The following is a 24,212-nucleotide window of genomic DNA, read 5'->3' on the forward strand; positions in this document are numbered from 1 at the left end:
GCAGCATCCCAGCCCCAATGGAAGGAGTTGCTTTCTGATTCCTGGAGGAAGGGAAATCCTGCAGTCCTCAGTTGGGTTCAGGTTCATTTAGGACAGAGCACCTGCTGACTTCTGGCTTCCTGATCTCTGCTGTACCTAAGCTCCCCGGGCCTGCTCACAGAGCGTCACCGACTCCCCGTTGCCCTAGAATAAATCTCTGGATCCTGGAGCCCAGTGCTATGTCTACCTCCCCTGGTTTATAAAAAATATATATATTTTTATTTGTATGCAGAGAGAAGTGAGAGAAAGGGCATGCCTAGGTTCTCCTGCTGCTACAAACGATCTCCAGATGCATGCACCTCTTTGTGCATCTGACTTTACGTGGGTACTGGGGAACTGAACCAGGTCGTTTGACTTTGCAGGCGAGCACCTTAACCACTGAGCAACCCCTTGGTTGTCTGACTTCTCTCCCAGGCACACGGGCCTTGGGCCCACACACCACCCTCTAACTGCACTCCAGGCCTTTCTTCTGTGACTTTGCTCTATCCAGCTGTTTGTCTTCTAGAATCCTCCTGATCCTCAAGTCCCGCTGTGGAAGTCTCACTCCTTTGTATCAATATACCCAGTCCCTCAATAGGAAGTCCCTTCTTAGAATCTTCAGTTTTAGTAAGCTGTGACCACATGAACTAGATTTCATTCCGTGGGCTTCTGTACCGCTAGATGTGGTGGTGAGTGTAGAAGGGCAGCGTGGCGTACGTATAAAAATAGTGGTGGCTGGAGAGACATATGGTTCAGTGGTTAAAGGCACGTGCTGGCAAAGCCTGATGGCCTGGGTTTAACCCCAGAACCCATGTAAAGCCAGATGCACAGAGAGGCACATGTGTCTGCAGTTGGTTTGCAGTGACAAGGAGGCACTGGCACACCCATCCTCTCATTCTGTTCTCTCAATTAAATAGATAAGTAAATAAATATTAAAAGACCTATGTATATTTTTAAGAATTAAAGAAATGCACATTAAAAAAATAACCGGCCGGGCGTGGTGGCGCACGCCTTTAATCCCAGAACTTGGGAGGTAGAGGTAGGAGCATCACTGAGAGTTCGAGGCCACCCTGAGACTACATAGTGAATTCCAGGTCAGCTTGGACCAGCGTGAGACCCTACCTTGAAAAACCAAATAAAATAAGTAAATAATAACTGTGGGGCTGGAGAGATGGCTCAGTGATAAGGGAACAGAAGGGAACAAGACGCTTGCCTGCGAAGTCTAACAACCCAGTTTTGATTCCCCATACCCTCATAAAACTAGATGCACAAAGTGGTACATGCATCTGGAGTTCGTTTGTAGTGGCTGGAAGCCCTGGTGCGCCCGCCCATACTTTCTCCCTCTCTCTGTCTGTATCACTCTGCTTGCAATTTTTTTTTTAAAGAACTGTGGATAAGATGGCTGGAGCTCAAACAGCCGTCTTCCATCAGAGGCAGAAGCCGTGGGCTCAGGGTTGCAGAACAATGAGAGCACTCCTTGGACTAGGATGACATCCTTGTCAAAACCCTAATGTCCCCCAGTGGCCGGTTTTTCCATCTTTTGTGGTTCTTCAGTATGTGAGGAAAGTAAAGCAAATCATTTTCAAGCCACGTAATATGTTTTTGGTATCCTTCCAAGGTAGGGTCTCAGTCTAGCCCAGGTTGGCTTCAAACTCACTAGCCCAGGCTGACCTGGAATTCACTTTGGAGTCTCAGGATGGCCTCGAATTCACAGCGATCCTCCTACTTCTACCTCCCAAGTGCTGGGATTAAAGGTATGCACTACCACTCCTGGTACAACTGTTAATTATTAGTTCACTTAATCTTGTTATGGAGCCGGGCGTGGTGGTGCATGCCTTTAGTCCCAGCACTTGAGAGGCAGAGGTTGGAGGACCACTGTGAATTGGAAGCCACCCTGAGACTCCATAGTGAATGCCAGGTCAGCCTGAGCTAGAGTGAAACCCTATCTCAAAAAAAAAAAAAAAATTCTTGTCATGGGGTCATTACTTTATCATTATTCCCTATCATTAACTTCACTTTACACAGAAAAGGTTAAGCATTGAGAGGTTAAGCTATTTGCCCAATGTCAAACAACTACTAAATTGTACTTCCTGGCTAAGGACCTTTCAGTGAACCACATCACCTCACTAAATTTCTGTTCCCTTATCTTAGAAATAAGGACATGAGGATTATGAGAAGTAGCTTGCGAGTTCTGAGTTCAAGGCCTGGTAAAAACAAACAGGGGCTAGAGAGATGGTTTAGCAGTTAAGACACTTGCCTGCAAAGCCAAAGGACCCAGGTTGAGCTGGGCGTGGTGGCGCACACCTTTAATCCCAGCCACTCGGGAGGCAGAGGTAGGATTACCATGAGTTTGAGGCCACCCTGAGACTCTATAGTGAATTCCAGGTCAGCCTGGGCTACAGTGAGACCCTACCTCAAAAAACCAAAAAAATAAAATAAAATAAAAATAAATAAAAACAAAAAACAAAGGACCCAGGTTTGATTCCCCAGGACCCACATAAGCCAGATGCACAAGGTGGGGGGGCACACATCTGGAGTTTGTTTGCAGTGGCTGAAGGCCCTGGCGCTCCCATTCTCTCTCTCTCTCTCAAATAAAGAAAAGGAAGATATTTTTAAAAAATATTTTAAAAATAAATAAGAACTAGGGATGTAAGTCCTCCCTCACTGGCCTCAGACCTTGGTTTCATAGCTCTAGGTATGCTGGCTGATCTATGGCTCAGTGTTTATAGCCTGGAAAAACAAAAACAAAAAAAACTTCACTCGGACTGGAGAGATGGCTTAGTGTTACAGTGCTTGCTGGCAAAGCCAAAGGACCCAGGTTCAGTTCTTCAGTACCCATGTAAAGCTGGATGCACAGGATGGCCCAAGAACCTGGAGTTTGTTTGCAGTGGCTCGAGGTCCTGGTGTGCCCATTCTCTCTCTCTCTCTCTCTCTCTGTCTGTCTGTCTCCCTGTCTTACATAAATAAATTTAAAACAAAACAACAACAAAAAAAAACTTCATTCATTCCCACGCAGGTCTGATGTCTGATGATCCATCTCACCTTTTTGCTGCTTAGGCTTTGCCCCCAGCTTCCTGAAAAGCACGTCACCCAGCCTCTGGGGTATTGTTTAGGAAACCCACACACACTTCTGGTTCCCCGGAGAGAGAGAGGTGTGGGAGCTGCCCTGCCTTCCCTCACCCCCCCCCCAAACTCAAGCTTCCCTAAACAAGAAAGTCTCCTCTTTGAAGTCTTTCCCGCACACGCGAGGCAGACAAGTTCACCCACCGAGCTGCTAATGCGATCAGTCTAATACATTAATTGGATGACTTCTTATCTGAATCAAGAGTCAGGCATGGGAAGGGGCGGAGGAGGGGTTACTGCAAAGAAAACATTGGGTTCTATTTAATCTATGTTTAATGATTCTACAGAAGCAGTGTCCGTAATTTGTAACCCGCTGGAAAGCCAGTCATTAGAAACTGTCAGTTCAATTTTTTTTACAAGGTTTGAGACTTAACCAAGGGCAGTTGCCATTAATAGCAAACTCTATTAGATCTATATGTGGAAAATACTCATTAGGCCAGTGGGTGATAAATCAGACGGCACAGCCTGCGAGGGTCCCTCCTTGGGCTGCATAGCTCCTAATTTAGATCCAGCCTGGCTATATTGATGACCAGCTCTATTTTTTTTTTTTGTTGTTACTTTTATTTATTTATTTGAGAGCTACAGAGAGAGAGAGAGAGAGAGAGAGAGAGAGAGAGAGAGAGAGAGAGAGAGAGAGAGAACGGGAGCGCCAGGGCCTCCAGCCACTGCAAATGAACTTGACATGTGCCCTCCCCCTTGTGCATCTGGCTATCGTGGGTCCTGGGGAACCGAGCCTCGAACTGGGGTCCTTAGGCTTCACAGGCAACGGCTTAACCGCTAAGCCATCTCTCCAGCCCTCTCCTATGTTTAGTAAGTAAACCTCGACCTGTCAGGTGGTGATTAAACTGTCCTAGGAGAGCTGCAGGGAAATGAAACTACCACGTTTGTCTCCCAGGGACCCAAATTTCTCATGACCTCAACGCGTCGCGGAATGAGACTTTACTCATGCACAGTAACGGCCCGCGGACTTAAAATAGCTCAGCTCAGCACTGATTATTCATCAAAAGAATGGGTTCCTTGGGAGGTACTGAGTGCTCCATCAAAAAGAAAAAAAAAAGGATTTAAGGACAGGCAGGCCATATGAGATTCTTGCCTAGGTGACCTTGAAGTTGCACTGGTCTTGAAATTTATCTCACATCCTTTGATCCCTTCACTGTCAGGGGTTAGAGTGTAAATTCTGCAAGCCTGTGTCCAAGGGCTGTGTTCTAGGCTGTTCTGATGGCCCTGGCTTGCGCACTCTCAGCCCATCCTTTCGCCATCTCCTTCAACCACTCCTCACTGCTGCGTGGCAGCAGTACATTTAGACCCCTGGCTTTTGCCCAGGCTTCTTCCTCCTTCCAGAAAGCCGGTCTGTCTGGAGCTGCTCGCACTGCCACAACACTGGGACCAAAGCCGCGTGAACGCTGTGAGCGCCACCTTCCCGCCTGGGCTGGTTTGATTCAGGTGTCCCCCCAAAACTCATGTGTTCTGAATGCTAGGTGCCCGGCTGGTGGCAATTTGGGAATTGGAGCCTCCTGGAGGCAGTGTATTGTTGGGGCGGGGGGCAGGTGTGGGTTTATGGGCGTCATAGCCAGCTTCCCCCCTTGCCAGTGCTTGGCACGCTCTCCCGCTGCTGCTGTCCCCGCTGATGTTGGCTAGGAGGTGACACCCAACCTCTGCTCATGCCATGTTTCCCCGCCGCCATCACGAAGCCTCCCCTCGAGTTTGTGAGCCAAAATCAACCCTTTCCTCCCACCAGCTGCTTGTGGTCGGGTTCTTTGAGTAGCCGCGAAAAGCTGGCTGCGGCACCACCTGTGGCTGAGATGGGAGGATTTTTTGTGAATGGTCTTAAACCACTGGCACTTTGACATCTGCTGCGGCAGGAATACCTATTCACGGAGCGCGGTAAGCGGCGCAAGGAAAGGCACAAAGACCTACTAGTAGGAGAGCCTTATCCTTCCTTTCGACTCCTAGTCGGTGCTGGAGGCTTTGTGACCAGAAGTGTGTGTGACTGAACTCAGCTCCAGGGAAGGCCACAGCCACTTCCTCCAGGCTCCCAAAACATCCCTGCCTGTACCACGTGGTACCCAGCCCACGGGACGCCCCTCATGTGGCATCTGCGCTGATTTCATCTCTCAGCCTCTGTTTGGCTTTTTGAGACAGGGTCCCTTTATGTAGCCCAGGCTAGCCTTGAACTTATGATTTCCCCCCACCCCAACGTCACGGTCTAAATTTGTTTCTGCCACTTGCTAGGCTGAGGCCATGCCGTTTCACCCCGAGTCTGTTCCTTTCACTACACAATAATGAAGAGGATCCCCAGGCCCTCCCGTCTGTCTGCCACCTTCCTCCCTGGCTCCCCGCCTTCCTCCCTGGCTCCCCGCCTTCCCACCAGCAGCGGTACCTTGGTTGCACAGGGCTCCGGAGAATCCGGGCAGGCACTCACAGATGCCACTGACGTGGTGACAGGGCCCGCTGCTGTGCACGCAGAGGGGACAAGGCTGGGCACAGCCATGGCCATAGAATCCAGGGGGGCAGACTGTGGGTTGGAGGGAAGATGGTGGTCAGTATCCCAGAGGCCCAGGCTGGCTTAGCCACCTTACTTGTCCCCTATGCCTATTAAGAAAGGCACCTAGAGAGCCAGGCGTGGTGGCGAATGCCTTTAAGCCCAGCACTCTGGAGGCAGACGTAGGAGGATCGCTGTAAATTCAAGCCAGCCTGAGATGACATAGTGAATTCCAGGTCAGCCTGGGCTAGAGTGAGACCCTACTTAGAAGAAAAGAAAAGAAAAGAGAAAAAAGAAAAGAAAAGAAGATGCTGAAGAGATGGCTAAGGATAAGAGGTTGATTCCCCAGTACCCATGTAAGCCAGATATACAAGATGATGCATGTGACTGGAGTTCGATGCAGTGGCTAGAGGCCCTGGCATGCCCTTTCTCTCTACCCCTCTCTTTAAATTTTTTTTTTATTTGCAAGCATATAGAGAATGGGTGCACCAGGGCCTCCAGTGGCTGCAAATGAACCCCAGAAACATACAATACCTTGTGCATCTGGCTTCACTTGGGTACTAGGGAATTGAACTCAGGTCATTAGGCTTTGCAGGCAAGCACCTTAACAGTTGAGCCATCTCTCCAGCCCTCTCTCTCTCTCTGCCTCTCACTCTAATACATAAAAATAGATTTTTTTGTTTAAAAAATAGGACACCTAGAAAATACGGGAGAAGCCTGGGTTTCTCATGCCCCTTCTGAAGAGAGGAGGTGTGGGAGGCTCAGGTTTCTATGTAGGCTGCACCATGAACTTGGGGACTGAACAGCTAGTGTGGGGAGGGGAGGACATGGAGGGCAAAGAGGGACACTGATCCCCTGAGGCCAGCCTCCCTCCCACAGCACTGGTTCTCCTTGGGACAAGCAGTCAGAGGTCCTCGGAGCAGGGGCGGTGGAGGCAGCCTTACTTCTCTGACATAAGGGTCCTCGGAAGCCAGGGGCGCACTCGCAACTTCCATCCTCGGGCGAACAGGAGCCTCCATTCTCGCAGCTGCAGGACACGGAGCAGTTGGGGCCCCAGCGCCCGGGTGGGCACGTGCTGTCGCAGCGGATGCCTGTGGGCCAGAGCATGCATGCAGTGAGCGAGGCGGAGACCAAACAGTGCAGGCCGTGCTTCCGGGACTGTGGGGCAAAATCTGCAAGAGGTGGGGCTGGTGTTGAGGGGTTCCTGGAGGGGGTTACACCCCCCCCAGAGTCCCTCAAGACAAGGACGAGATGCCCAAATGAAGGAAGTCATATAAACGGAGAGCACGAGACAGGCAAGGGCAGGCTGGATCGAAGGATGTTCAGCTTGACCACAACACAGCGACAGAACAGTGATGGACTCAGCAAGAGAAGAGACAGTGGCACCAGGATGGCACCAGGTGGTGAAGGCCTCCTGCAGCCTCACAGCAGAGTTGGCGTCAGAAGCAGGGACTAGCCGGGCGTGGTGGCGCACGCCTTTAATCCCAGCACTCGGGAGGCAGAGGTAGGAGGATTGCTGTGAGTTCGAGGCCACCCTGAGACTACAGAGTGAATTCCAGGTCAGCCTGGGATACAGTGAGACCCTACCTCGGAAAACCAAAAAAAAAAAAAGCAGGGACTGGTGACGTATCTTAGTGGGTAAAGTGTAAAAGGCCCAATGTTTGATCTCCAGGACCACATAAACCAGACATTGAGTGTCTGTAATCTGAGTACTTGGGAGGCAGAGGCGGGAAGATCAGGCGTTCAAGGTCAGCTACATAGTAAATTCAAGGCCAGCCTGGGTGAGGGAATAACCTCGGATGGCTTCCTAAGCTGGGTGAGTTCTCCCCACCTGGCCTAGCGTGGGAACCACGTGCCCTCGGCCGGTGTCAGCCACCCAGGTGAGACAAGAGGATCGCAAAGAGTGGCGGGGCTTTGCAGACGCTTTTGACTCAGAAACTGGACACGCAGCTCAGTGGCAGAGCTCTTGCCTAGCATGAGTGAGGTCCTGGGTTCCACCCCTAATATTGCAAAAATAACAACAGGACTGGAGATTTGGCTTAGTGGTTAAGGCGCTTCTCTGCAAAGCCTAACGACTAGAGTTTGATTCCCCAGTACCCGCGTGAAGCCAGATGCACAAAGCAGCACACGCATCTGTAGTTCGTTTGCAGTGGCTAGAGACCCTAGTGTGCCCATTCTTTCTCTTTCTCTCTCCTCTATGTCTCTCTGCTTGCAAATGAATAAATAATAACAAGGGCTGGAGAAATGGCTTAGTGTTTAAGGTGTTTGCCTGTGAAGCCTAAGGATCCCAGTTTGATTCCCCAGTGTGGTGGTTTGATTCAGGTGTCCCCCATAAACTTAGGTGTTCTGAATGTTAGGTTCCCATCTGATGGAGATTTGGGAATTAACACCTCCTGGAGGGAATGTATTGTTGGGGGCAGGCTTATGGGCTTTATAGCCAGTTTCCCCATGCCAAGGTTTGGCACACTCTCCTGTTGCTATGGTCCACCTTATGTTGGCCAGGGGGTGATGTCCACCCTCTGCTCATGTCATTGTTTTCCTCTGCCATCGTGGAGCTTCCCCTCGAGCCTGTAAGCCAAAATAAAACTCTTTTTCCCAGAAGCTGCTCTTGGTTGGGTGATTTCTACCAGCAATGCGAACCGGACTGCAACACCCAGGATCCACGTAAGCCAGATACACAAGGGGGCACATGCGTCTGGAGTTCGTTTGCAGTGGCTAGAGGCCCTGGCGTGCCCATTCTCTCTCTTATCTACCTCTTTCTCTCTCTTCCCCTCAAATAAATAAATAAAATAAAATACTTAAAAATAAATAATAACCAAAAAAGCCTTCATCTTTTTGCTTGGCCATAGTGAAACATACATATGATATTTATATCACATATATACGTATATAATTATATGATGGTATAAAAGATACCAACTATCTAAGAAAATTGCTAGCTGTGGGCTAGAATGGTTTCTCAGCAGTTAGCGCACTTCCTGCACAAGGGCCCGACAGGATTTGAAAGTATACAAATTTCCAGAACCCATATACGACAGCTGGGTGTGGCCACACGTGCCTAGAAGATCTGTCCCATGGCGGGGGCAGAGCACCAAGCCCCGCAGGCTCAGGAATTAGTAAAAGGGGACTCAGGGCTCGAACCGAGATCAGATGGAAGAGCAGTGGGGTAGGAGCACCACCCCCGTTGCTGGCGAGTACGTGGGGTGCCACAAAGGCCCTTACACACATGTTCTTTTTTTTTTTTTTTTTTTTTTTTAATGCTAGTTGAAACACAACACACCGGTGTACTAACCCTCAGTTTGGCAAATGGCAGCCTATGGGGGAATGGATGGAATATCTCAATAAGAGAGGAACAAGATCTATGGTCCCCCAGAGCTCATAAAAGATTATGCTTGACTGATTCCAGCCTGGAGGCTAAGAAGGAATTTTAAAAGGCCTAGGGGCAAGGCCTCCCCCCAGGCAGGAAGATTTTCAAGCTGACAAGTGATATAGGTGAATGGACTGGACCCAGGAGACCTGGCTGAGCTCTGGAAGGTGAGTATTGGGAGCTCAGAGTGCAGCAGAGTTAGTTTAAAAATCACGCCTGCCTTGTTATAAGGATGGAGACTGAGGGAGAAAAAGAGAGAGAGAGAGAGAGAGAGAGAGAGAGAGAGAGAGAGAGAGGGAGGGAGGAGGGAGGGAGGGAGGAAGAAAGTGAGATCCAGTGAACAGTCGGCTCTGCAGCCAATGGGACCAATTTGGAGGCATCTGGAATGTGCAGACCCACCTGGTGTGGAGGGAAGGAGGCGGCCGAGGGTTCTACGCGCTCCCTCACCTTCCGCCCCTCTCCCCCAGGCCTCAACTCTGCCACCGCATGGGGGCCTAAGATCTGTCACACTGATAGGCAGAAATGCCATGTTCACTGTTGAGTGCCCATCTCTCCTGTGGACTTTCAGGTGCACGAGAAGTAAAGCCTGGGCGGGCACTGTGGACTGACCGAAACTCTGGGGAGGGGGATCAGCAGTGTGCTGAGATTACCGACGTCAGCCATGGCTTCTGGCTTTTACTCTGGGCTCTGGGGATCCAAACTCAGGTACTCAAGCTTAAGTGGGAAGATTTTTACCCACTGAACCATCTTATTAGCCCTCTGTTTAATTGTTATTTTTAAATAATTTAAAAATATATATTTTATTTATTTATTTGAGGGAGAGAGAGAATGGGCGCACCAGGGCCTCCAACCACTGCAAACAAACTCCAGACGCATGCGCCCCTTGTGCATCTGGCTTATGTGGGTCCTGAAGAGTCGAACCAGGATCCTTTGGCTTTGTAGGCAAACACCTTAGCTGCTAAGCCATCTCTCCAGCCCCCTTAAATAATTTTTAAAATTTAATATTTTACTTACTTAGTAGAGAGAGAAAGAGGCAGATAAAGAGAATGGACATACTATGGCCTCCAGCCACCTTGTTCATTTGGCTTATGTGGGTGCTAGAGAATTGAACCTGGGTCCTTAGGCTTTTCAGGCAAGCACCTTATCTGCTAAGCCATCTCTCCAACCCAGCTGTTATGCTATTGAGACAGGCTTTGGACTTCTTGATCCTCTTTGCTTCCACCTCCCCTGGGGCTGGGATTACGGGATTGTGCCACCTCACCTAGCTTTCTGCAGGGTTGGGGAGATGACGTGCCCATTCTCTGTCTGCCCTCTCCCTCCCCCTCTCTCAAAGCACCTGCTGCAGGTGCATAAAGACCGGGTCCCCAGCACTGGGAGTGGTGGGGGAGGTCTGTAATCCAAATGCTGGGGAGGAGGAGACAACAGGATTCCTAGAGGTTGCTGACCGCCTAGTCTAGCTGAATTGGTAAACTCTTGAGTTCAGTGAGAGACACTATCTCAAAGAAAAACAACTGGAAAGATGGCTCCGTGATTAAAAGTGCTTGCTTGCAAAGCCTACCAGCCTGGGTTGAATTCTGCAGTCCCTATGTAAAGCCAGATTCATATGCATCTACAGTTTGTCCACTTGCAGTGGCAAGAGACCTGACATGCCTAGTCTTTTTCCCCTCTGTCTCTGATGCACTCAACTCTCTCTGCTCGGAAATAAATTATAAAAATATTCTTTAAAACAAGGGAGATGGGGCTGGGGAGATGGGTTAGCAGTTAAGGTACCTGTCCGCAATGCCTAACAACTCAGGTGTGATTCCCCAAAACCCACGTAAAGCCAGGTGCATAAAGTGGCACACACATTTGGAATTCGTTTACAGTGGCTAGAGGCCCTGACATACCCATATTCTCTTTCTTCTCTCCCTGCCTGCTTGCAAACAAATAAATAAAATAAAAATAAGGAGGTGGGGGCCAGGCATGGTGGCGCATGCCTTTAATCCCAGCCCTCGGAAGGCAGAGGTAGGAGGATCACCGTGAGCTCGAGGCCACCCTGAGACTCCATAGTGAATTCCAGGTCAGCCTGGGCTAGTGTGAGACCCTACCTCAAAAAACCAGTGTTCAAGGTCACCTTGAGACTTCATAATGAATTCCAGGTCTGCCTGGGCTATAGCAAGACCCTACCTTGAAAAACCAAAATAACAATAGCAACAACAATAATAAATCAAAATAAATAAATATGGGGGGTTATGACTGAAGAAGACACCCAACATTGCTCTCTGGCCTCCACATTCATGGATACACTTGTGTATGTGCACCCACATGCATGGGCTCAGACACATACACACAATGCATGAACATTATACACGCAAAAAAAAAAAAGAGACAAACATTTCATGAGCACCTATTATATCTGGGACAAGGTGAGTAAGACAGCTGTGGCTCACAGAGAAAAGCAACACCAGAGAGGGGTACTCAACTCATGGCAGAGCCTAAGATGGTGGTGAGTCAAGGCCAACTATGAACCAGGGCAGGGAGAGGGGGTGAATTCACACTTCTGGAGTGGTGGTGGTGAGGGAAATCTGGAAAGATGGCTCAGTGGTTAAGGCACTTTCCTGCAAAGCCTAATGAGCAAGGTTTGATTTCCCAGTACCCACTTAAAGTCAGATGCACAAGGTGGTGCATGTGTCTGGAGGCCCTGGTTGTGCCCATTCTCTATCTGCCCCCTCCCTCACTCTCAAATAGATTTTTTAAAAAAAATATATTTTTTTATTTATTTGAAAAAAGGCGGGGGGGGGGGAGAGAAAGGGAATGGGCGCGCCTCCAGCCCCTACAGACAAACTCCAGATGTGTGTGCCCCCTTGAACATCTGGCTTATGTGGGTCCTGGCAATCGAACCAAGGTCCTTTGGCTTTGCAGCCCCACAAATAGATAATATTTTAAAAACATTTCTGGAGAGGGGAGGCCTCGCTGTGTGGGAGGCCCAGGCCGGTGCCGCTGCCCTCCCCTGTCTTTCTTTGGCCTCCTTGGAACCTGAGGACATCAATCACCTCTTTGAAAAAGCCTTCGGGACCACCTTTGGGGGAAACGGGCTTTAGAACAGTCCGGGCCTTGCTGAAAGGATGTCCATCAAAGCCAGAATTTTTAAGTACCCGATGTCATTAAAATCTGATCAGCTCTCTCAAAATTAAAGCAGTACAAAATTCAAGGCGATTTCCAGTGGATTACAGCCAAGAGAACAGGGGACAATGACTAGGCAGGAGCCTTGGTCCACGCTGAGGGTAAGGGTGGACAGTGGGGGATGGCCCTGCAGTTGCTACAGGGAGTATCTCCGACCCTTGGCTGGAGGACAGAGACTTGGCAGTACCTCATAAGAGTGACTATCTGAGAATTAACACAGCTGGAAGTGGCCGAGGTCACTCACAAACACACCATTACTAAGCACTTCCTGTCCTATAGCCTTGGCTTACTTGCTGGGACACTTGTTATTTCTGAGAGAGTCAGGCAGGCGGATATACAGAGAAAATGGGCACGCCAGGGCCTCAAGCCACTGCAAACGAACTCCAGATGCATGGGCCACCTTACGTGAGACCAGGAGACTTGAACCTGGATCCTTAGGCTTCACAGGCAAAGACCTTAAACCACTCAGCCATCTCTCCTATTATACACCAGGTACTGACAGCGCACGACAGTCGTTCTCACAAAACTTCCAGAGCGAAGGAGCAAGGTAGCCTTCATTTGTACGTAGTGAGTCAGAAGCATCAATCCAAAGAATATAGATGTCAACCTGCCCTGGCAAGACTAGCTGAAGGCAACTCCAGTCTTGAACCTGACCCTGACCCTGACCCATCAAGGAGGTGACTGCAGTATAGCCCTCTCCTGGCTCTTCCTCCTGCTAGGAAAGTTTTGGTGGGCTGGTTTTCCACTGGCAGGCTCTTTCTTAGTCTTTGTTCTTCTCCCTAACCCACTAACCACTCACCACAGTCCCTGTTAATATTTATTTTATTATTATTATATTTTTGAGGTAGGGCCTCACTCTAGCCCAGGCTGACCTGGAATTCACTCTGTAGTCTCAGGGTGGCCTTGAACTCACAGAGATCTTCCTACCTCAGCCTCCCGAGTGCTGGGGCAACCAGAAAGGTAACGAATGCAAATATTTGCTTCCTGAGCTGGAGCAGAGAGCTGGAGCCCTAAGCGGATGAAGGGAAGGGAAGGGAGTATTGAGGAACAAGAGACAGGTTTCACAGGACCCCGAGAGTGACAAGGCAGAGGGTTACCTGTCCATCCTGCCAGGCAGCAGCAGTGGCCGGTGATGGGATCGCAGCCATCTGCATGGCTACAGTCACAGTGTTCACTGCAGTTGAGCCCAAACGTACCATCCTGTAGAGAGGGGGAAAAATGACCATACTGCTGGGCGTGGTGGTGCACGCCTTTAATCCCAGCACTCGGGAGGCAGAGGGAGGAGGATCGATGTGAGTTCAAGGCCACCCTGAGACTACAGAGTAACTTCCAGGTCAACCTGAACTAGAGCAAGACCTACCTCGAAAAAACAAAACAGAACCAAACATGACCATACTTAGATTCCCAGGGGCCCATATAATTCCACCGGCTCTTGTTGACAAAATCGAGCCATAACCCACAGGGACACAGAGACTGGGGTGGGATGGCGATGCTTTGTAACTGGGGACAAAAAGGGCCATGATGCCACTCAAAGAGACACCTGGCTTCCTTCCCAGGAACAGGAATTTTAGAGAGAGGGAGGTTATGGGCTTGCCTTACTTCTCAATGTCAGCCTCAGAGAGCTGTAACAATCATTAAAACTGAATGGTGGGCTGGAGAGATGGCTTGGTGGTTTGCCTGCAAAGCCTAACAACCCGGGTTCAATTCCCCAGTACCCACATAAAGCCATATGCACAAAGTGGCGTGTGCATCAGGAATTTGTTTGCAGCAGCTGGAGGTCCTGGTGTGCCCATGCATTCTCTCTGTTTACAAGTATATATATATGTATATATATATATTTACACACACATACACATATATAGTGAGACACTTAAGCACTGAGAAAGAAAATGGGAAATGTGTGCTGGAGGGATGACTTAGGGGTTAAGGCATTTGTCTGCAAAGCCAAAGGACCCAGGTTCCATTCCTCAGGACCCATGTTAGCCAGATGCACAAGGGGGCACACAGTCTGTAGTTCATTTGCAGTGTCTGGAAGCCCTCGCGTGCCCATTCTCTCTCCCTCTTTCTTTGTCAAATAAACAAATAAATAAGAATGAAGTATTTTTAAAGAAAAGGAAATGGGGAAATGTGTCATGTGCTCATGAAGTATCAATGCCTCATATACCTCATTCTCACACCAGGGTTATAAGACGGCTCTGCCACATTCCCACCTTAAAGACAGGAAATGACTGGAGTGGTGAAGAAACATGCTCAAGCTAACAGGATTAGAATCCAGGACCCTAAAACCCATAGTCCTTTAATCTTTGTTTTTTTCAAGCTAGGGTCTCACTCTAGCCCAAGCTGACCTTGAATTCACTTAGTAGTCTCAGCAATCCTACCTTTGCCTCCCAAGTGCTGGGATTAAAGGCGCATGCTAATCTTTTTTTTTTTTTTTTTAAAAAAAAACTTACAAAAACATTTATTTACAAGCCAAGAGAGAAGAGAGACAGAGAGAATGGGCATGCCACAGCCTCCAGCTGCTGTAAACAAACACCAGATGCATGCACCATTTTGTGCCTATGGCTTTATGTGGGTATTGGGGAATCGAACCTGGGTCCTTTCATCTTTAGCAGCCCAAGGGCCAGTGCTAGAGGTTGGTGGCTGCTGCTACATAGTGTTTTGTTCAGTTGACGCATGTTCCTAATTGCAGCAGCTCAGCCGCTCTGCTGGGGTGGATCCTGCAGCTGCCAGGGTCAGTCTAGGATCTTGCCACATCTCCTGCGAGTGGCCAATTTACAGATAGGAAGGTCTGAGGCCCAGGGTAGGAAAAGGCCAGAGGTTAGCACTATCCGTGAGATGAATCCAAGGGCCCCCTCATGACCCAGCTTCTCTGTGTGGTCAGCATGACCCCAGGGAGAGGACCGTTAAGGATGGGGTGGGCTCTGGCACTCACCGGGCAGGGCAGCTCACAGGTGTCCCCCAGCCAGCCCGGGGCGCAGGCGCAGGAGCCATCTGAGGGGCTGCAGGCTGCCCCATTGGCACATTCACAGCTCTCATTACAGTTCAGCCCCCACGTCCCACTGGGGCATGGCAGGGAACAGTCCAGGCCCTGCCACCCTGGGGAAGACAACAAAGGGAATCATTTCTCCAGGTCCAGTGTGACTTTCTTCCATGTCCCACCCAAACCGCTGCGCTCCTGATGGCCGCCGTCAGCTCAGAAACAGACAGCCGCCAGGGAGCCAGTCTCGACCTCCCTACCGCTCCCAGCAGCTAGGCCCACCACGACTGGGGGCCAGCTCGGGTGGGGAGCCCTAGGAATCTATGGGCCTATTCTGTGTTGTGGAGCAGGCTACTTCTTCCATTGTGAAGCTAGTCACCGCCTCTGCTCAGAGCCTTTCCTTCCTCTGTAGGTACCTCTTCTGTTCCTCGGTTCTGCAGCCCATGAGGCTGCCTCCCCAGGCTGCAGATCTGGGCTCCCCCCCCCCCCTCACTGTCTCTGGGTGGGTGGACTTCCCAAGCTGATAACTCACAGACCGAGGGCAGGAGAGGAGTCTCTCTCCTTTCCCTGCTTTTGGCTATGCTATATTTACTTTTTCAGAGAGGTTCTCTCTGTGTGGCCCAGACTGACATTGAACTCTCAATTCTCCTGCCTCTGCCTCTCAGGTGCTGGGATGACAGGCGTGCATCACCATACTGGGCTTTGACAGTGGCTGCGTCCTTGGACCACCTCTGTCTGTGTTGCAGCTCTGTGCAGGCTGTTCAGGCTGAGGGAATTCTACCTCCTCCTGTCCAGGAGGAACCTGGGCACCTTCCTGCTCTTATCCTTCCCGCTGTGAACCTGACTGCTGCGGGCTCTCCGACCCTGCTTGCGCGAAGGAGCAGGCCGGGGCGGGGGGGGGGGGGGTGTGCTTACCTTCCCTGCAGGTGCAGGAGCCGTCCACTGGGGAGCAGGTGCCCCCGTTGCTGCAGCTACACACAGAGGAACAGTTGGGGCCGTAGGTCCCGGCTGCACAGGGAACAGCGCAGACCTCTCCCTGCAAACCGAAGGCATAGGTTTGAGCTCAGAGGCAGCCCCATGCAGGGTGCCCCTCCCCCACCGCCAACATGTCCCTGTCTGTGTTCCCAGCACCTGTCCCGTTCTTACATGGAAAAAGTACTTCTCAGGTGTGACGAGAGAAGGGCATGGTGGCGCATGCCTTTAATCCCACGCAGAGGTAGGAGGATCACCGTGAGTTCAAGGCCACCCTGAGATTACATGATTACACAGTGAATTCCAGGTCAGCCTGAGCTAGAGGGAGACCCTACCTCAAAAAACAATCAGAGAGAGAGAGTGCACAAAGATGATGTGACAAGAGACCTTGAGGTGAGAAAAGTATCTGGGATCACTGAACTGAGGCAGGCCCAGTATAGTCACATGTGTCCATGTGTCATTAAAAGCCTGTGACCACTTGTTTGCAAAGCCTAATGATGGGCCAGGTTTGATTCCCTGGCACCCCGATGCACAAAGTGGTACATGTGTCTGGAGTTTGTTTGCATTGGCAAGAGGCCCTGGAGTGTCCATACTTATCTTTCTTACTCTCAAATAAATTTAAAAAATTAAAAATTATTTATTTATTTATTTATGGGGGGGCATGCCAGGACCTCTAGCTACTGCAAACAAATGCCAGACACATATGCTACTTTGTGTATCTGGCTTTATTTTTTTTAAGTATTTTTAAATTTTAAATAAATTTTTAAATATATATATTAATTTTTTTGTTATTTTTATTTATTTATTTGAGAGCAACAGACAGAGAAAGAGGCATAGAGAGAGAGAGAGAATGGGTGCGCCAGGGCCTCCAGCCACTGCAAACGAATTCCAGACACATGGCGCCCACTTGTGCATCTGGCCAATGTGGGTCCTGGGGAGTTGAGCCTTGAACTGGGGTCCTTAAACTTCATAGGCCAGCGCTTAACCGCTAAGCCATCTCTCCAGCCCTTAAATGTATTTTTTTAAGTAGCTGACTGAGCCAGGCATGGTGGTACACACCTTTAATCCCAGCACTCAGGAGGCAGAGGTAGGAGGATTGCCGTGAATTCAAGGCCACCCTGAGACTACATAGTGAATTCCAGGTCTGCCTGAGCTACAGTGAAACCCTACCTCAAAAAACCAAAAAGGAAAAAGAAAAGTAGCTGACCAGACATGGCACAGTAGATCACTTGGTAGGAGGACTACCGTGAGTTCAAAGCCATTCTGGGCTACAGAGTGACTTCTCGGTCAGCCTGGAGAATGAGCGTGACCATGCCTCAAAAGCAAACAAAACAGGAAAAAAAAAAAACCAAAAAGCAGCTGATCAGGGCTGGGCTTCTAGCCAGTGGTCGAAACTTGCCGAGCATGTGGTAGGCCATAGGTTTGATTCCTGATATGGCCAGAGAAACAAAAAACCAACACAGCAGTTGAGCAAAGCGGGTGGTATGTCAGACACACCACACTGCAAGTCCGCCACCCGCCTGATGACTTCGAAGCTGCTGGAAGGGAGCCCTAGGACCAGGGATGTGGTGACCTCTCGAAGCTAGAATGAGCCCAGCCAGGAAGGGAACTATAGCCACAAGGTCTGGACTCTGCCAACAGGAAGCAAATAGCAAACAGATTCTCTCCGGGAGCCCCTAGGAAGGACCGTGGAAGCCAGCTTCTTGATTGTCCTTTAAGACCCATCCTGAGAGTGTAAGGCAAGACATCATGTGTGTGAGCATTCACGACTGATCAATCGATCGATCGCACCAGCCACCCTCACCCACTGGGGAAGGGCCCAGTTTCCACACCAAGGCACTCAGATAGGCTAAAGTCCCTTAGGGAACAACCCCAGAAGTCTGTATAGGGTCACAGCGTACCAGGTACCTGGTCCGAGGTAAATAATCAGTAAAGCTTTGGCTGTTGCTAAGAGCTCCAAGTCAGCCTGGGCTACAGCAAGACTGTACCTCAATAAACAAACAAACAAAAAAAGAATGGGACAGATTTTCTAGGGTTTAAGCAGAAAGAAGCCGGGAAGAGAGATCCCACTGGCCTGGCGCAGGAGAGGAGGCATGCGCTCCCAGGGGGCAGGTGCCGGACTCCAGGCCCTATCCTTTCCTGTCACCACCCCCCGGGGCTGGCCCTCTATTCTCGTCATTGCCCAAACAGGCCACAGCTTGAACTGCCGGGCCAGTATAAGCATCCTGGCTGGAAGGAAGAAGGCATTCTAAGGAGAGATGCTTGCACCCCTCCCTTTGGCTATTGAGAGGGCAGGATCTCAAGAAGTTGGAATCTCCCCAGGAATCTCATGCTGGGAGGACAAGGCAGAAGCCTGGTACCAGCCAGAGGGTGAACGTGCCTCCCTGGGAAGAGATTTCACACAGTTCTGACCGCCTCACGGGACAGCGTGGAGCTGGGTCAGTGATGGACTACACGTTGACCGTGACTAGTCAGCTCTGCACACCTCTTGCCTTCTATTTAAACCCGAACCTCATGTCAGGGCCCCAAAGATGGACTTGAGGGTCACAGGGCTCTTTTATTTATTCCTCTTTCCAAAGTGCCCATATTGAATAAATCTCCTTTTCCTGATTTTCACTATTCTTTCTTTCTTTTAGGTTTTTCTTTTTTCTTTCTTAAAGATTTTATTTACTTATTAGAGATGGAGAGAAAGAGTGAGAATGGGTGCGCCAGGGCCTCTAGCCACCGCAAACGAACTCCAGACACGTGTGTCACCATGTGCAGATATCTGGCTTATGTGGGACCTGGAGAATTGAACCTGGATCCTTAGGCTTCTCAGGCAAATACCTTAACCGCTTTTTTTCTTATTTTTTTTGGTTTTTCAAGGTAGTCTCACTCTAGCACAGGCTGACCTGGAATTCATTATGGAGTCTCAGGGTGGCCTTGAACTCACCGTGATCCTCCTATATCTGCCTCCCGAGTGCTGGGATTAAAGGCGTGCACCACCAAGCCTGGCTTCACTATTGTTTCTTTTTCTTTCTTTCTTTTTTTCTTTTTCTTTTTTTTCCAAGATAGAGTCTCACTGTAGTTAAGGCTGACCTGGAATTCACTATGTAGTCTCAGGGTGTTCTCTAACTCATGGCAATCTTCCTACCTCTGCCTCCCGAGTGCTGGGACTAAAGGCATGTGCCACCACACCCGGCTCACTAATATTTCTTTTAAAAGTTTTAATTTTCTTTTTGAGGCAAGTCCAACAGACTGGCCTTTTATTTTTTTTAATGCGACAAAGAGCAAGTGAGAGCACAATTAATAAAATTCACTGCAAAGATTGCCTGCACAGAAGCAATACTCTTTTTATATAGACATATAAAACAAGCAAAGCCAATCAACAACAGAAAACTGCAACTAAGCTGGGGGTGATAGCCCATGCCTAGAATGAGTTGGAGGTCAACCTGGGGCAGAGTGAGACCTTGTCTCAAAAACAAAATAAACCAAATCAAATGGGAATGTTAAAATAGCAACATCAGGCTTGAGTCCTGTGTATGACCTTTGAGAATTAACCTTATTCTCCCAGCTGAAAACCAGTCACTTCCTGAGAATTTCACAAACAAGATTGCAATCTTGTTTGCAGTAAAAACCATATTGTCTTAACTCCTGGTGACCTAGAGCAGTAAGAATTCCTTTGACCCTTCTGGCTTCAGTTTATATTACAGTTCTCTCCAGGGCTCCTCCGGAACCACCCCACAGTCCCCTTTACTAAAAAACAAAAACAGGGAGTGGGGAGATAGCTCAGTTGGTAAAGTGCTTACCTAGCAAGCAGAGGCCCTGAGGTCAGTCTCCAGTACCATGTAAAAAGAGTTGGGGGTGAGGGTGGGGTGGTGTGGGCACTGCCAGGCACAGGCTGGAGCCTTCAGGAGAGGGGCCTGAGCTTCCAAGCCTGGCTAAGGACCCCCGGGCTACAGGAGGCCACTCCCTCTCCAAGCCCAGCACACCTGAACTTAGGTTCGCTGCCCATAGCCCTATAACCTTTGGCCAGTTGCCTAGGAAACTCCTGATCAGCCTTCACACAGCCAATCCTCCTGAGACCCTAGATCACCTGATTCCCCCCTCCCATTACCTACATGCTGGAATGAATGTCCCCATCTGCTAATTAGGCATCAGAAATGAACCTGGAATGTCCAATCCCTTTAGGGCCCTCCCCCCACCCTCAGATGCTTATAAACTCATTTTCCCTGACAATAAACCGAGAGAGCTGTTCAACTATCTCCTGGGAGTATTTCTCTCCTGTGCTCACCTACCCTGGTTGCCTAGGTGCCTTGGGGCGGGGGCTATTAAGTCAAGGCTATTAAGTCGCTTCCCTGTAAAACCTAACGACCTCAGTTTGATTCCCCAGTACCCACTAAAGCCAGATGCACAAAGTGGGTCATGCATTTGGAGTTCATTTGCAGTGGCTAGAGGCCCTTGTACATCCATTTTCTCTCTCTCTGCTGGGCATGGTGGCACACGCCTTTAATCCCAGCATAGGTAGGAGGCATAGGTAGGAGGATCACCTTGAGTTTGAGGTCAGCCTGAGACTACACAGTGAATTTCAGGTCATCCTGGGCTAGACCCCACCTCAAAAATCAAAACCAAACCAAACAAACAAAAAAAGCCAGGTGTGGCAGTGCACCCCCCCCCCCAACAATCCCAGTGTTAGGGAGGTGGAGGTGGGTGGACCTCTGAAGCTTATTAGCTAGCTAGTTTAGCCTAATGAGTGAGCTTCAGGCCAATGAGATCCTGTGAGGCTGTCCCAGCACCCCAGTTCTTTTTTCTTTTTTAATTTTTATTAACATTTTCCATGATTACAAAATATATCCCATGGTAATTCCCTCCCTCTCCACCCCCACACTTTCTCCTTTGAAATTCCATTCTCCATCATATTACCTCCCCATTACAATCATTGTAATTACATATATACAATATCAACCTATTAAGTATCCTCCTCCCTTCCTTTCTCTTCCCTTTATGTCTCCTTTTCAACTTACTGGCCTCTGCTACTAAGTATTTTCACTCTCACACAGAAGCCCAATCATCTGGAGCTAGGATCCACATATGAGAGAGAACATGTGGCGCTTGGCTTTCTGGGCCTGGGTTACCTCACTTAGTATAATCCATTCCAGGTCCATCCATTTTTCTGCAAATTTCATAACTTCATTTTTCTTTACTGCTGAGTAGAACTCCATTGTATAAATGTGCCACATCTTCATTATCCATGCACCCCAGTTCTTTAATTATTTTTTTTTAAGTTTTCAAAGTAGGGTCTCATTCTATCCCAGGCTGACCTGGAACTCACTGTGTAGTCTCAGGGTGGCCTCGAACTCAAGGTGATCCTCGTACCTCTGCCTCCTGAGTGCTGGGATTAAAGGCATGCACCACCATGCCTGGCTAAGTTTTTCTTAATATATTTTATTTATTTATTTGAGAGGGAGAATGAATTGACACGCCAGGGCCTCCAGCCACTGCAAAGGAACTCCAGGCGCGTGAGCCCCCTTGTGCAACTGGCCTCTTGTGGGTCCTGGAGAATTGAACAGGGATCCTTTGGCTTTACAGGCAAATGCCTTAAACGCTAAGCCATCTCTTCCAGCCCGAAGTTTTTTGATAGAGGGTCTCACTCTAGCCAAGGCTAACCTGGAACCTACTCTGTAACTCAAGGTAGGTTCAAACTCACGTTAATCACAGACACAGCATTGGCAGTTCACACCTACAACCCGGTGTGAACGAGCCGTGGCTCCCTCCAGGCACGCACATCTACTCGCCTTCCACCTGCCTCTCCACATGGGGCATCTGTGCGGGCCCAGACCCTGGTACATAATGACTTATATGTTCTTTTAAATCTGTTTCAAGTGTTGTTTACTGAATTCTCTACCCCTGCGATAGGTTGCTTTGTCGTGCGGCTCGGTGTGGGAAATTATCCACAGCTGGGCTTCTGATGTCTATCACTGGCTTTTCTTGCGATAGGCAGGAGGTTAATGAGGGTGTTTTGATGTGGGAAGGAGGTGAATGGAAAAGCGTCTGGCCCTAACCCTCACACCAAGAAGGCGGCAACTATGGAAATGCATGTCCTGGACCTCTTAACTATATTCTGTGGCTAGGAAGCTATCTGAGCTGGGTTCCCCATCCACAGGCTAAGGGGGTGGTGGTGCACCCACATACCTTCCAGAGCTCAGCAAAGGGGACCTGGGGACTGAACGGCCCTGGCTCAAATGACCTTTAGTTGAAGGAGGAGGAGATGGGATGGTATTGGCCAGAAAGGCCCTGGGCCCTGAGTCAGGGTGAGTTTCAGTGAGGTAAAACACAGGCCTGGGGTCTCTTGGCTCCATGCATCCATCTGTTCATGGTTATTGCACATTTACAGCAGCTGTGGGTCCCATTAACCATCACGGTAGACTGGGTATGACGCTGTCCCTTCCAGCTCCACGTTCCCTTTGCTTCTTCCACTTTGCAGAGCCTAAGTCCATGTTACCATCCCTCCGTGGCACTTAACACAATGGTAATGGGATGATCGCTTTTATTTATTTATTTTTCTGGTTTATCGAAGGTAGCCCAGACTGACCTGGAATTCACTGTGTAGTCTCAGGGTGGTCTCGAACTCACAACCATCCTCCTACCTCTGCCTTCCGAGTGCTGGAATTGAAGGGGTGTTCTACCATGCCTGGCCCTGTTGTTGCTTTTTTAAAAATATTTTATTTTTATTTATTCACTAGAGAGAGAGGGAGGGAGAGAATGGGCATATTTGGGCCTCTAGCCACTGTAAACAAATTCCAGTTACATGCGCCACTGTATGCATCTGGCTTACATGGGTTCTGGGGAATCAAACCTGGGTCCTTAGGCTTTGTAGGCAAGCGCCTCAACCACTAAGCCATCTCTCCAGCCCCTGTTTTTGCTTTTTTTTTTTTTTTTAATTTTATTTATTTATTTATTTGATAGCGACAGACACAGAGAGAAAGACAGATAGAGGGAGAGAGAGAATGGGCGCGCCAGGGCTTCCAGCCTCTGCAAACGAACTCCAGACGTGTGCGCCCCCTTGTGCATCTGGCTAATGTGGGACCTGGGGAACCGAGCCTCGAACTGGGGTCCTTAGGCTTCATAGGCAAGTGCTTAACCGCTAAGCCATCTCTCCAGCCCTGTTTTTGCTTTTTAAGACAGGCTCTTATGCAGCTCAAGAAGTCCTCTAACTCACTATGTAACTGAGGCTGGCCTTGAACTCCTAATCTTCCTGTTTCACCCTCCTAACTGCTGGGATTATAGGTCTATGCCACTATGCCTGGTTCAAGAATTTTATGTGTGGGGCTAGGGAGATGCTTCAGCAGGTAAAGGCACTTGCTTGCAAAGCCTGAAGGCCTGGGTTGGATTCCCCAGTACCCACATGTCATCATCAGCTCCACGTTGCTGAGATGAACCTCCAAGCCAGACGCAGCTTTTGGGAAGAATGGCAGTTATTTCAGGCTTACAGATCCAGAGGAAGTTCCACATTGGTAGAAGAAGCTGGACCCCCTTTACCAAGTCCACGGAGAGAGAAAAACCACCACCAGCATCACAAGCAGGCCCACTCTGGGAACCCCAACAGAGCTCAAGCACTCCTTGGGCCTTTGGCTGGAATTCAGATCCACTCCCCAGTGACACCTCAGGGCTGGACCCCAGGGTCCGCCCACAGTGACACCTCCTCCAGCCAGGCAGCTGGAAACTCAAGTCACAAGCTTTAATAAACTCCTGAGTCTAGTGGGGGACATAAATGAAAACTACCACAACACACAAAGCCAGATGCAACAAAATGGCAATAGACACCTGGAATACCTTTGCAGCGGCAAGAGGCCCTGGTGCGTTCATACTATTTTTCTCTCTGATCACAATTAAAACAGAACAAAACAAAAATTATGTGTGTGTGTGCGTATGTGTGTGTGTATTTATACTGGAGAGAGTGCCCAGTGGTGAAAGGCATTTGCTTACAAAGCCTGGTGGCCTGGGTTTGATTCCCTAGTACCTGTGTCAAGCCAGATGCACAAAGTGGCTCATGTGTCCGGAGTTTGTTTACGGTGGCAAGAAGCCCTGCTGTGCCCATTCTCACTCTGTCTGACTCTCAAATAAATAACTAG

At 49.3% G+C, this 24,212-nt stretch overlaps 1 protein-coding gene across 7 annotated transcripts in view; it reads right to left on the reverse strand.

The window, feature by feature from the left end:
• Megf11 (multiple EGF like domains 11) overlaps window positions 1-24,212 on the reverse strand; it is a 413,620-nt gene that overhangs the window by 17,915 nt on the left and 371,493 nt on the right. For all 7 annotated transcript variants that reach the window (XM_045160746.1, XM_045160744.1, XM_045160745.1 and 4 more), the window contains 5 exons: window positions 16,045-16,165; window positions 15,085-15,248; window positions 13,250-13,352; window positions 6,568-6,714; window positions 5,522-5,656 (listed from right to left, as the gene is read on the reverse strand). In XM_045160746.1, the coding sequence (XP_045016681.1) occupies window positions 5,522-5,656; window positions 6,568-6,714; window positions 13,250-13,352; window positions 15,085-15,248; window positions 16,045-16,165 (670 nt within the window). The remainder of the gene's footprint in view (window positions 1-5,521; window positions 5,657-6,567; window positions 6,715-13,249; window positions 13,353-15,084; window positions 15,249-16,044; window positions 16,166-24,212) is intronic.

The sequence above is a fragment of the Jaculus jaculus genome, chromosome 10 (assembly GCF_020740685.1).
Source record: "Jaculus jaculus isolate mJacJac1 chromosome 10, mJacJac1.mat.Y.cur, whole genome shotgun sequence".
Lineage (NCBI taxonomy): Eukaryota > Metazoa > Chordata > Mammalia > Rodentia > Dipodidae > Jaculus > Jaculus jaculus.